This window comes from Ischnura elegans, chromosome 10 (genome assembly GCF_921293095.1).
Source record: "Ischnura elegans chromosome 10, ioIscEleg1.1, whole genome shotgun sequence".
NCBI classification, from domain to species: Eukaryota; Metazoa; Arthropoda; class Insecta; order Odonata; family Coenagrionidae; genus Ischnura; species Ischnura elegans.
Genome location: NC_060255.1, coordinates 84,483,570 through 84,497,518, shown reverse-complemented (window position 1 = coordinate 84,497,518; position 13,949 = coordinate 84,483,570). Strand labels below are relative to the sequence as shown.

General features: G+C 37.9%; 1 protein-coding gene across 1 annotated transcript in view; it reads left to right on the top strand.

The window, feature by feature from the left end:
* The window catches only part of LOC124166862, a 462,701-nt gene that overhangs the window by 389,718 nt on the left and 59,034 nt on the right, over positions 1-13,949 (top strand). The window contains exon 4 of the mRNA XM_046544573.1: positions 1,952-2,188. Within this exon, the coding sequence (XP_046400529.1) occupies positions 2,159-2,188 (30 nt within the window). The 5' untranslated portion in view covers positions 1,952-2,158. The remainder of the gene's footprint in view (positions 1-1,951; positions 2,189-13,949) is intronic.

Here is a 13,949-nt window from a genome sequence, read left to right as displayed (position 1 = left end):
ATGGTCGCCATCCATTCCGCCGGACATTTTTTTTAGATTGATCAATTAAAAAATCCATAAATTCAATTAGTATCAGTAAATACAATTAAATTGATATAGACTTGGTTGATTCCTGAGAGTTTGGGAGCTGATGCTTTGGCGAATTTACTTGATAACTCATTTTCTTCGAAAAATACATTTCACACCCTTCACACTAATCAGCACACGACAACCATTTTTCGTAGAGGATCAGCATACTATTATAGGCCGAATTACGATCCCATTAAATTATCACTCTCATCTTAAGGTATAAAAACATTTCTAAATTCTTGTAAAAAAGTAATGGTGGGAGTATGAATGAAATTTTACGATCTGGCACCAATAAATAACAAATGGCGTGATTTAAAACGCAATTTGCACATCAGAAACAATATTCAGAAAACCAACCTAAGCATTGCCAATCCTCCATCATTGCGACAGCTGTGGTTTCAGGAAACCTCAGTATGACGAATTTGTGGCGCAATGAAAAGGTCTAAACTTTGAGAGCGAAGACGAGTCTCAGACCAAAGGAGCGAATGATTATACACTACCTTCTCCAAGATGGGAAGCCCTCGAATTCAAAGTTAATATTTCTGTAAACAGACGACCCTTTGTAGCCCCTGGGGACGTTTGTATGCTTTTCACTTCAATGCAAACTAATGACATTAATCATAAAGGAAATAAAATAAAACATTGCAGCGCGAAAAGGAATTTTTATTCCGACAAGACAATTTATTTGCTGTGAACTAAGCCAAAATACCAGGAATGGCTCCAGACCTTGTTTGAGCTGAACTGAAAATGATAGCCGGTTTTTTTTCAAGAAGCTGGCTGATTCATGCGGCGAGTCCCAAACAACCAGTCATCTTTTACACCCGTACCCGAGAAAAACCTTCAAGCTTCGGATTTTACAGCGAATTTCTTAAATTTAGCTTAGTATTTCATTTTTGGGACAAATGAAATGACTTCGCAAAAGGTACACGAGAGAAGAGGAAGAAATAACATGCAACCTCATTTGCTTCAGTCTTGTTGTTCTTATCCCTAAGATTCTTACTCATACAATATATATTTAAAGATTACCACAAATGAAAAAGCGTTTTATTCATTCACAACAAATGCTTTAAAAGATTAGACCGAGATGCAGCTGAAATTTTTGAATTCTGCGCAGAATATTAGTGAAACAACATTGAAGGTGCTTAATTTCTACATATTAAATTGATTCATTCCGCTAGATCGAGGCTTCAGCCTGGAGAAGTTACCCTGAGTAAAATCTGGTAGCAATCGTGCTCAACAAAGTCATGCTCCCATTTATGACACCAATGTCTAAATTGAATGTTTTCCAGTGATAGTTTTAGAGTAACGAGAAACTTCAACCGCAATTAATCATTTCCCGCCCAAAAATTAAAGTGGCCTATTTACACCTTAAGCACACACTCCATAAAATCACAGCCGGGCAAAACTCGTGAAAAATCAGTGCCAATTTGAATCATTCTTTTTTTTAATAGTTTAACGCCTATTGGACTATTATCTGAAGAATGGACGATATCTGTTCGATATCGCAGGATCGAGCAAAACGATAATTATGTAAAATATCATAAATAAACCATAAAAACCGTCATATAATATCGATGACCTTAACAATAACAACTACAACATTCTTCAATTTAATAATAAATATATTTTTGTAAATATAAGTGGCATAAATATAATGGAGTCATCATTGAACTTTAACAGGAGGTGACTGAAAAACATTAATTAAACTTAATCAAAATTAAATGGATTTCGAACCTTTAAAAACAAGACGCGGGTGATTTTTGTTATCTACTATTTTGGAAAAAAAAAAGTTGCGCTTTATACACCGTCAAATACGGTAATAGATATTTCATCGTCATTTGTTTTAAGTCATTAAGTACCACTTTCTCGTTCTTTCTCACAGGTCCAAGAAAAGGAGGAGGGAGGCCTCGAGATGCCATGAGCTAGGAGACAGGAAGTGGGAATAGAGAAGAGAAGCAGCGGGGTAGAGAAGACGAGGGAGTGGCAGGAAGAACAGAATCGGAGAGAACGACACACCTGAGGAGGAGTCCTTGCGGCGTGGGGCAGCCAGCCTTAAAAGTTGGCCGCTGCTAGGACCCGAAAGTCTACTATGCGAATAGATATCAAGACCATAATTGCGGTAAGTACCAGTCTCATCAAAATATGTATATGAATTTTCATTCCAGGTGTTTGTAGCCATGGAGATGTACACATCATGAAGTCGACAGATACGGCTTTAACTTGATTAAAATTCATGCATTATGAAGATAGCAAACCTTTGTAAATTTTCAAAGAATTTTTTCACTTGGTACGGCACGTTCTTACCCTAAAGCCTCATTTTTTAGTACAAGAGACTTATACTTTGTGTACTCGTACGCGAGATGACGCCGCGAAACGCGAAAGTACGACGGATTGTTTTCAGATCGATTGCTCAACGAGATAGTTATTTTCGCACCTAAAAATCTAAAATTATGAATTCGATTTCGTATTGTTTCTTGGCAACAAATTGCGTGTTCATACACTTGCACAAGTCTTAAGTTTCTTGGTATCTACTTGGACTAGACTTTCTCCGAATTACGCGGTAAAAAACAAATAAAATTCAATAAATAAATTAAATGTATGAACGATAACCGTGCGTTTTGGCAACTTTTTGTAACAACAACTCTTTTGATCTGATAAATTTTTATTGGATATAAAGTAACACGGTAATACTTGAAAAATGATAAGGAAAAAAGAAAAAGTGTAGTCCAGAAAAGTGGAGTACCCTCAGTCACTTAATGTACGAACGATATAGAATATTTCAAAAAGAACGATAGCAAAATTTAATTGAATAAAATTTATGATCTATTCACTAAACGAAATGTATTGCTCAATACAGTCATCATTACACAAATAAAATTTATTAAATATAAATTGGGAATGATGCCAAGGCATTGAAACCGGAAGTTCCCACTTGCTTAAAAAAAGTGGAAAGGGCAAGTATTCATAGTAATGAGGAAGTGTTCCACCCTATTAGTCCGAAATGTTCCTCACATTTCCAGGTCAGAAATATATTTCTCCGCTGCGGTATGCATATTTCTCCAATGGGGTATTCCTGCACGGAGACTCATTCTAAATTCGAGTATGGGATCTAAATAAAGCAGCAGGTAACTAACACACGTAGACTCGGAATACGACTGTATATAACAATCATTTTCGAAAGTCCTTAAAGGAGATTTTCCTCATTTTGCGACATCACGCGAAATTCTAAGAAAACTGTTAAAAGCAAATTCCAGCAATGACTGGCTTATGAGAAAGGCAATGTAAACTTGAAAGCACACAGGCGTACAACTGAGAGGACTAAAGGGAAAAACATGCTTCGAAAATAGCAAATAAATCACGGTGTCCGGAGGAACTGGGAAGCATTGCAACCATTGATAACGTTCTATACCTTTCTGAGGAGTCATTAATGTGCGCAGGGCCTGTCCACCAAAACGCACTTTTTTACCAACTACTCATACTGCAAATTACGCGAAAGACTTGGCATTAATAGACAATAGTAATACAAACACTAACATTCAAAAATAAAACGAAAGTACTCTGGAAATATGACAGTAATCTCCGCATGAAATTCTCTAAACAACCTAACAGCTACATTATGCTCAGTCAAATACGTGTCGAGAGTAAAAAAACATCACCTTGTTTTCTGATAAACAAAGCTGTCATTGAATGATGAAATCTTATAAAGTAGGTCAGAAATAAACATTTTCTGCATTCTCGGAGCCAGTCACTCGCAAATTAATACTCCATATTTCATCCCACAGAAAAATCTCGGACAATTTTTCCAACCTTATTAACTCGTATAACTGCGTTATCATGACGCCATTGCCTTCGTATCTACACAGTTCCATTCCACGCCATTGTGGCACCTGAAATAGCGGATGTAGGTGCAGGAAGAAGACATACATGTCTGTGCTCGGATAAGGCACTGGTGTAACAAGAACATGTCTCCGGAGAGAGGGTTCTAAGAGATTTTCTGTCATGATAACACTACCGAGCCTCAGTTACTTCATAGGGAGTTCGCTTGGGACAGCTATATTATTTTTAGAAGAATAAATTATGTTGAAAAAAATGTTAATTTAATTTTTATACTTGAAATCTTAATACGAACTCTTTTTAACGAACTAACGGCTTTTTAACTCCCATTTTGGCTCTGGAGGGTAGGAGATTTAACTCTCAAAATATTATTACTAAATGCACTGAATTTATTCAATTAGGTATACCAGGTGGCTGAAGGCAAGAGGCGCAGAATCTTGCGAATAACTAAAAATAACCTCCAAGGACCACCTGTTTTTTTCTGTAAATCGTCTAAACAAAGGACTAACGTAAAGAAATTATCGTACCTCAACAAGACGATTACGGAATGGAATAGACTCCCTGCAGAACTGTTTAAGCCCTACCCTAACAACGTAAGGATTTTCAAAAAGAGGTGTAAAGGATTTATATTGGAAAATTAATATCATTGCAATTTAAATATTCACTATCTAGTTTCATTTTGGTGATGTATTTTTCATTTACAATATTCTTGTTTTTTTTTATTTTGTATAAACTGTAACCACTTGGCAAATAGCCAACTTGTAACTTGTGCAATATAATAATAATAATAATAAACTTCTAAATGCTTCCACTCCTCGGAACCAACTTTAGAGGTTGGATTAAAGTAACTGAGGTAGGCGATGTGTAGTGGAATGCTATCCTGATTTAATGAAAGAGAGAAATGGCAATTCAACACAAATTTATGTAATAATGAACGAAGCGTTTCGACTATCAGGTCATTCTCAAGTACAGTGACGCATTAATTTCTTTTGAAAGGAATTGTACTTGAGAAATCTGTACTTGTCTTACTTGAGAATGGCATGAAAGTGGAAACACGTCACACATTATTAAATAAATTTGTGGAAAATTGCCATCCCTCTTTTTCATTAAATATAAAGGTTGCTTAATCCACACGCCACTGAGTAAAGGTAGCTTCTCCACTGTTATCTGAACAAATCACAAAGGCATATCGATGGCTAAGTTTTAACAACACGTATCTCCAATTCGGCCGGCTTGAGACAGGTACCTTACACAAAGTGTAATGAAATTTAAAAAATAAGATACAAGCAAATAAAAACTCTTTGTTTGCAAATGAATGCTTATTTTTCAGTTTTATGAACTTTTGGTTTTTAATTTCAGTGTACAAGTAAAAAAATTAAACGTTTTTTTGCTCTCCTGAAAAGTTGCTATTTTTGAAATACGTGTTACGAGCGTGATGCGCCCGCTCCCAGCGGGCTTCCCCCGCTCTTTTCGATGCAGGTCCACAGAGGGATAGGCGCGTTTCTAATTTTAAAATGTAGAAAAAAGGCAGGGTCTTATGTACAAATTCAACTGGAATGTTCATGTACAAATTGAGGTCAGAGGACCTCTTTAAACACAACATCGGAAGTAATTACACTATCCTCTGTTAAACGCACATGATGACTCATGCTTACGTATCAACAGGAGACTTGAGTGTGGAATCAGCCGCATTTTGATATAAGTTATTTAAAGAATGCGAGATATTGTTGCAAATGAACAAATGTATCAGTTTGTGCGCCGTTAACGTCAGTAATATTTACCGTTTTTTATTATTTAAAAACCAACTTTAGGAAAGAATAGCAATATTTAGGAAGTAAGATATGCCGTCGCATGTTCTCTGATAAATTCTGTGAATTTTGGTACCTCATTTGTAGAGTTTGGTTGCGTATAAGTTGAGAAAAAGGTATCTATACAGTAGAAATAATATAGAAGATCAGAGCTTCGCCAACGCTATGATGTAAAACCAATAGAAAAACGCATTCTTATCGAAGGGAGCCATTGAATGCAGGGGAAAACATCAATCGCCGTGTCCTTGGCTATCCTCGGTCTCAGCAGGTCCAGCCTAACCCGCAGAGGCACCAGACGTAATCGCTTGCCCATCCCATCCCCCACCGAGCTTGAAATTCAAGACCGTCAAGCACCGTCATGTCGCGCGATACCCGTCCGACACAGCGACCGCAGCCGCGAATGCACCGTCACGCCTGCAGACACCGAGAACGCCCGTGTTCAGGCGATTAAGGCACCCTCCTCACGCCCACTCAGACGCCGCCGATTGCACCGAGATAAGAGTGGTCGGCTGATGCGAATATGAGCCATGCGCCAAACGGCGGCGGCAGACACTCCGCCAAGGGAGACATCCCGCTTATCACCTGACTTATGTACCCCCAGTCCATATTCCAACCCCCACCTACTACCATTAAGAAGATTAACATTTAAGTCCTGAACCAGCAAATCCACATAATTTTGCACCCGATTTCTGGTCTGATAAGAAAACTTGTTTTCCCAGCATGCTTGAATAAAATGCAGTTGCTAGTTGTTTCGCCAAATACAAATAAATAGGGACTGTTGATAACTTCAGGAGCGATAGTGGGGTTATGTCGGTTGGTATATTTTTTTTTGTCCTTTTACTCAAGTACTCTAGAATGCAGATGATGTGAGAATGAATTTGACAGTCTACTATTGAAAATTAAATCGTCAAGACAATACAAACCATAAGAGAGTGTGTGTCGCCCCTCCTTTCCTTGCCCCCGCCTCAAAGTTCCTACTTATTATGAACCATAAAGGAAGAGAACAACGCCACCGCATTGAAATTTACGTACACAACATAGGTCTCACTGAATTGTAGCCCCTTCAGGTGGAGATGCAATACTGATACGTAAAGATGGTGGAATGCAGCGAAATTAAAGTATTTTGAATATTTTTACGTATGATGCAACTGTCTTCTTTCTACCTGGCGCAATAAAATCCGCATACTGTGTTTGATAACGTCCGCCAACTTCAACTGTTAAACGCCACAAAAGAGGGAAATCTTTAATAGCGCCAAATATAGCAAACTAAGGATATTATTCAAATACGGACTTCCAAATTACTTTTCCAATAAACAGTTTCAAAACAGAGTCAGCTGATTTTTAGCGACATTTACTAGTCTAAAAATATGACATTGTATTGCAAACCTCATTCCACAAAGCCAGAACGCCACTAAATATGGGTATAATTGTGATGCCATACGAACTAACCGTTAAAGGAAAGCCAATCCTGGTGGGTACAGCAGATGGTTGGAAGTGGAAGAAAGGAAATAAAGTAATAATTTCTTCGAATACATTCGGTGTAGGGTACATAAGAAGAATATGTATATAAAGACACCAAGCGAAGAAATAGAAAATCTTCAACTGGAGTGATTATGGGAAAGAAATGTTTACAGTACTAATTTTAGAACTGAAACATTTTGTAAATGTTACGTCAATCCGTTGATATTTTGCGTAAAATAATAATTGCATAAAATTGATAACAACATACAGAACTTGTTTCCTCCGTATAGCTTAAATTACTAAGATTGTAATTTTCTACATCCTGTAAGTTACCTCATGGATAATAATATTAATAATAATAATGTAGTGTTTATGATCTTGGAGTATAGGTCATGATTTAAATTAAATACACATTTGGCCAACGTTTCTGAGATTTATTCTCCTTCCTCAGGGCTCTGTGATAGAAAAGTTTCGTTACAGTAACGAAACAGTTTGTAACGAAACTTTTCTATCACAGAGCCCTGAGGAAGGAGAATAAATCTCAGAAACGTTGGCCAAATGTGTATTTAATTTAAATCATGACCTATACTCCAAGATCATAAACACTACATTGTTGTAATAATAAGGAAGGTCAGGAGAAGAAACTGTATTCATTAATAATAATAGTGCGTCTTTATTGGGCGAGACAGGGTCAAGAAAGTCCCATCTTCCATCTAACCCCTCGTCATACTCTTCAATTTTTACTTACTTCTAGTTTCTATTCATTTCACTTTCAATTTCTCTGCAAACATTTTAGTAAATTTAAATATTTGCAGAGGAATACATTTTTAAGTTACTCTTGAAATTACATGAAATGAAATTAGAACAAAAGAGACATTGAAGTATGCCTTTAAAAAATGTGAAGTGTGCACATGAATACATAGTGCACTTGAACTGACTGTGACATGAACCCGGTAGGATGGTATAAAAGAATGAGCTATGCTGAAAATCCTATCTTCCAATCCTATCTCCCTTGATGAGGTTTTTACCGACGCTTTGGTAGCAAAATTTTTACGCTCCACAACTTCGTGATATTCCCAAGGAGGGGGCTCACTCTTTCGCATTCTTATCTCGTCCCAAGGTTTTAGCTTCCACTTCTGAAACTTCGGAACGTAAGAGAACCAGCCCACCCCTGGTCAAGACCCATTGACAGATCAGCCGTATCTTATGGCATTTTATCGCGTGGCCACCGTGAGAGAGATAGGGACCCTGTTTGAAAGGTACAGGGCACTCCAATCGTTGTAATGAGGTCGCATGTATGCTGGACTGAGAGGGACCGTTACGTCCTTTGCTATCTTTTTATTCTACAGCCGCAACATCCTCGGAAAAAGCTTGTTAAACAAAAGAGGGGAGGGGGGAAATACAGCGAGGGAAACAAAGGAACACGCAAAAAAAGGCTCGTCCTATTTTATATCCCGGAGGTGAAAACTTATTTGCTGTCGTGCTCGGCGAATTTTGGCTTCGATCGCAGCTGATCTGGGTGGTCGAAAAAGAAACTATTGCCATGTCACGCGAGCATCGTTATCGGTGTTCACCCTGAGCGTAATGATGTAGAACCAAAAGAACAGCACTTCACTATGAGAAGCGGGTGACAAATCAAACAAGTGCAGTGCTTGAGAATAGCGATCAAAGGGAAAGGGTATCAGGCTTGAGTTCGGACTTCTCGCTGCTCAATTCATTGCTACAGGCCGTTATAGACGGTGAATGATCATGCGAATGACATCATTTGCCGTGTTAGCACAATCGTACGCCGCGTAAAATGCACGATACACACTTATGTACCGATAAAGATACAATTTTCACAAAAATAATATTGGAAGATCCCAAATACTACATTTCCGCGCTCTCTTTTTCAAATAAATCGCAATACAGCAGTTCAAATAATATTGTATTGACGGTAATTCTTTTCAACTGACCTCAAAACTTGAGATTTTTTCGACCCAACAGAATTATTTCAAATACCACCCAAATCCAATCGTTATCAGTCTCTCTGAGATTTATTTTAGTCACAACTTACGTGTTTTTTTCAAAATATCTGACAGTAGCACCGTTTGAAACTAGCTGTAAATACTTGTCGGTCAGGAATTTAGGAATTGTGAGAAGCTCTGAAAAAAATCTTTAATTAGAGCCAGAATCAATACTGCAAATTAAACACTTCCAATTTCTTTGGATGCGATTGGAACTTTTTTTAATGAATACAAAGGAATCATAAGATACTATAGCATAATTTTCGAGATTCTTACGATTTCAAAAAAGTAATAACTCATGTTACATACACTCTACACGGAAAACTCACATTTTCGATGGCATTCAGGTCATTAGGAAATTCGCCACACAGTATATTTCTTCCACTCGCTGAAGTCCTGCACATTTAGGGAACACCAATTGTTGACCGAACTGTCGTCTAGAGCAAACAATCTATCAAGCAAAATAGGAGAAATGTTGGGAACTCCGCTCTTTTAAAAAACCACTTTAACTAAAACAAATTTAGAATAAAAAAAATGGAGTTCGCAAAGCTACACTCCTTCCATTTTCCCAGAGTCGCGACTAGGTGGCTTTGAGCGCCGTATTCTCGCCTTCGCAACATGCACTTCATGGGGTTCCTCGAGGAAGGTAATCCATCAACTGAGCCCCGGTCAGTATCCTCGAATACCTTTCATGACCCTCCATCCTGCACCGCCTTGAAACAATAAGCAGGGGAGGAATATCCGACGGCACAAGAGGCAGAGCAAACGGACAGGCAGTCTTTCAAATACCTGACCGACCTCAACGCGGGTGGTAATTAGCATATACAGAATTAGAAAGCAGTATGCTGCGGACATACTCTATTAGACCTATCTCCAAGGAGCAGAGAAAAGGGCAGTTCTACGACATGCATGCGTGAGCTATAGTCATAAATCTTTCGCGCAAGCGCGGACCGTGGCATGGCATGGCAGAAAAGTCAATCGTCCATGCGAAGGGAAGTTACGAATACAAATCATACGAAAAATGAAAGTGCTAAATCCATCCCTTCAAGTGTAAGTGTATACCGAAAGGATCGCACCCCATATCCAGGAATCTCGGCGGGAGGAGAAAAAGGATGAGTCATATCCCATATTTATGCCCATGTCCACAGAATTGAAGTGACAATGCACAAATATATAAATCGACTTAAGCTCGTGCATGGTATAAACATGGGTCTAGATATTTTTCAATATTGTGAATACTAAACATTTACTACAGTTATAAATTTCCTCATATTTTAGTTTTTACGTAGTAAATTACGCAACGATATTTACAATACCATGAGAATGCCTCCTTAACTAAATACCAAAGCCAATTTATAAACACTGCTATCATATCGAAGTATTCATGAGAAAAATGTTCTCGATAAATATCTTCAAATTACTCAACTGAAATTCAACCATTGAAAGGCCCATTCTCTAAGATTAAATGACGTAGATGAACATGGATTATATTAATATGATAAAAGGGCGACGAAAAGTTAGCTACTTGGAGCATGATTAAGGTATGATACTTAGATAAAGTAATATTGAAATAAAAGGTAGTTCCACTTTTCCAAAATTATTTCATGCGTGCGACGAGTTAAATAATTGCGGAAAAGTGCAACTACCTTTCATGTCAATACGTTGAGATTCCACTATATCACGCCTAGTAAAAAAAAACTGGCCCAACTGGATAGTAATTGGATGAAATTTTGAGATCGAACCAACTCATCATTTTAGGCGAAACTGTAGCTAAAAAAACTGATTTAGAAATAAAACAAGAGGCCCTGTTCGAGCCAATTCGATTCGCCACTGATTTCGCAAGAGTACGACTCGGCTATAATAAGAAATCCATTTGGTATCGCAGCGGCAACTAAGACCGTTTGATGTTGAACTCCTCGACAGATTAAGACTTGAGGCGCTCTGCCTAATAGCTGTCCTTCAATGTAGCGTGTGCTGCACTTCCTGAAAGGATTGGCTCCCCACAGGTGGATATTATGCTCCCCGCCATACTCCCTCGCCTTAAAAGCGCACATAAAAAGCGTAAAAAGGGCCCTATAGATGGCGCCACTTACGTGTTTTTTAAGGGGATATTTACGGCACCGAGGTGTGAGGTCGAACAATTTCTCCCGCAAAGGGTTCTCGAGGCGTCAAAAAAAAAAACCCAATTCCCCACCCTAGTTTGAAAAAAGGTCCCCGTAAACTACAGCGGTCGGCAAGATCATAGAGAAAGTTAAGAGTAAGGGTTCCACTGGACCTTTTAACTACCCCATCCTACAACCGTTATGGACTTCCTGGGGAGTTGAAAAAGAAGCGATGGCATGCAAGTAAAAAATTTGCTTACTACAGTGATTGCTGGTCTGTACGGATGTTGGAACTCCCGACCACGAAAAACGTCATAATATTATCGGTTTTCAAAAACTCTTCGCTAAAGAAAAGGTTAGTAAAGAGTTTCATCTGGAGTGTAGCGCTCTATGGTGCGGAAACGTGGACATTGAGGAAAGAAGACGAAAGAAGAGTGGAGGCATTCCAGATTTGGGTATGGAGAAGAATGGAAAGGGTGAAATGGACGGAGCGAAAGAGGAACGACGAAGTGCTGGATATGGTTGGCGAGGAGAGGCAGCTTATAGGTGAGGTACGGAGGAGACAGAATGTATGGATGGAGCGAATACTTAGCGGGGAGGGGATGTTGAAAATGGAGTTAGAGGGTAGAATGTTAGGTAAACGAGGGAGAGGAAGGAAAATAATTGGATTTTTTGATAAAATGAAAGGGAGTAGGCCTTATTGTGAATTGAAGAGGGAAGAGCTTGAAGGAAGGGGAGGCTCCCAGATCACTTCTTTAGTACTCCATGTAAACCTACCTTAATCGGTAGAATACTGTAATAATAAAACAGCTAAGATATTGGTTAAGAAATTTCCTAGAAGAAAGGAGTCTCAATTAGGTAAATAATTACCACGATGCCCGTTCACAGAGGAATAGAAACATTGTAACGAAGAAGAGTTGCGCGCCCGGATGATGACTTGCAAACTTCCTTCACGGAATGCATACAATTACTACTCGCATAAAATATATTCTTACCGAAAAATTAGAAAACAATCATAACGAGTCAATGCGTCTCCTTTCGACACAGATATTTAAATACATCCAATACTTATTATTTTACCAAAATATTTTAAACATGCCTAGTATGAGCGACCCGTAAGTTAAATGATGGGCAAGGGAGCAAAGAGATTGATACAAATTCAAATGCAAACTTGAAGTATTTCGCGGAATTAATTTAGAACACATCACATTTTAAATTTTAATTTAGTATAATAATTAAAATTTAATTTAGTACATTCAAAATTTTATTTTTGAAAGAGACGTAATTGTTAACCAATTTTCAAATCACTGGAACATTGAGAAATTGCTCTCAATTACCATTGAACACTCTTGTGAATTGTCTTCCTCCTGATGAGCTCCTCTGTTTTCATGATAATTCACTTCTTCCATAGGATTTCACGCTTAGTAAAATCACTTTCTACTTTTCCTTCCAGCTAAACCGCGATTTAAAGATTCAAAACATAAGTATTTACCGTCACCAAAACCACCAATAAAAGATTTTCTTATCATTAGAGTTAAATTTATTAATTCCGTATTTCTTCTCAGAGGGCCGCAATACTTAATCTTCCTGATTTTCCTTTGATTCCCAAAATATCATAATGAATCTTACATTCTCTATCCAGTATTATTTTTTTCAAGACTAATGTATTTAAGGGCAAACGTCCAATTTCCTTATCTTCTCATCAATAGAAGCCGCCCAGACCACAGACTTTTATTTTCCCTTTTAATCCTTCATCAATTACGTAAGTGTGTTCATCGACAACAATGTTTCTTTTCCATTCAGTACATACTAGCTTAGCGCGATTCTGACTCGGAATTCCTTTCAACTAACTATTCTGTTCCAATCATGCTTTCGAAGAAGGGGAAAGCATTCACTAATTTTGAATTCTCTCCTCGTAACACGAAGTTAGTATTCAGGTTCTCTCTTTCACACATTGTGTGAGGTCTACCTAATTCTCCTCACAGCCAGGAGAGTAGATTGGAATTTCCTTTCTAAAATTCAGCCAGGTTTTCGTCACAGGCGGACAGGAATCCGGCCTTGTTCCTAAATAATTTACTTATTCAAATCCGATTAATGTATGGTTTATCCTTCGATATCACTACTTTAACAGGTGAAAAAAGTTCATTCCAACCGGTTCCAAAGAGTAATTTAGTCCTAATCAACCAACCTGCATATTCTGAATTCGAACCTATTCGGATTAAAAAGATTTTAGGCATATTTTAAATATTCGGAGGGTGAAATCGGTCTTACCGACGAGGAAAATAATTTCGTCGTATTATCTTTAGTAGATATAAAATGCAGAAGTAGATATAAAGGCATGGTTTGACCAACGAAGAAACTTTAGACCAACGTTTAATGACACACATGTCACGCCAAGAAATAAAATAATCTTCCCAAAATTGGAATTATTAATAGAATATGAATTCGATTGTCACTCAACTTTCCTACGTCAGTGTTATTGCCGTTAACAAATTATCGCTGCACAATTCATCCTTTCCATATAACGTATAAAAAGTATCCTTTCCCTGCATATGCCATTAATATAGTTTCAATATCATTTGAACTACTATCCACGTACTCATAGTTTAGGTGAAACTTTGTCTCGTGCCAAGAAAGACGTCCGAACCGCAGCTCGTAACACCCGGCTA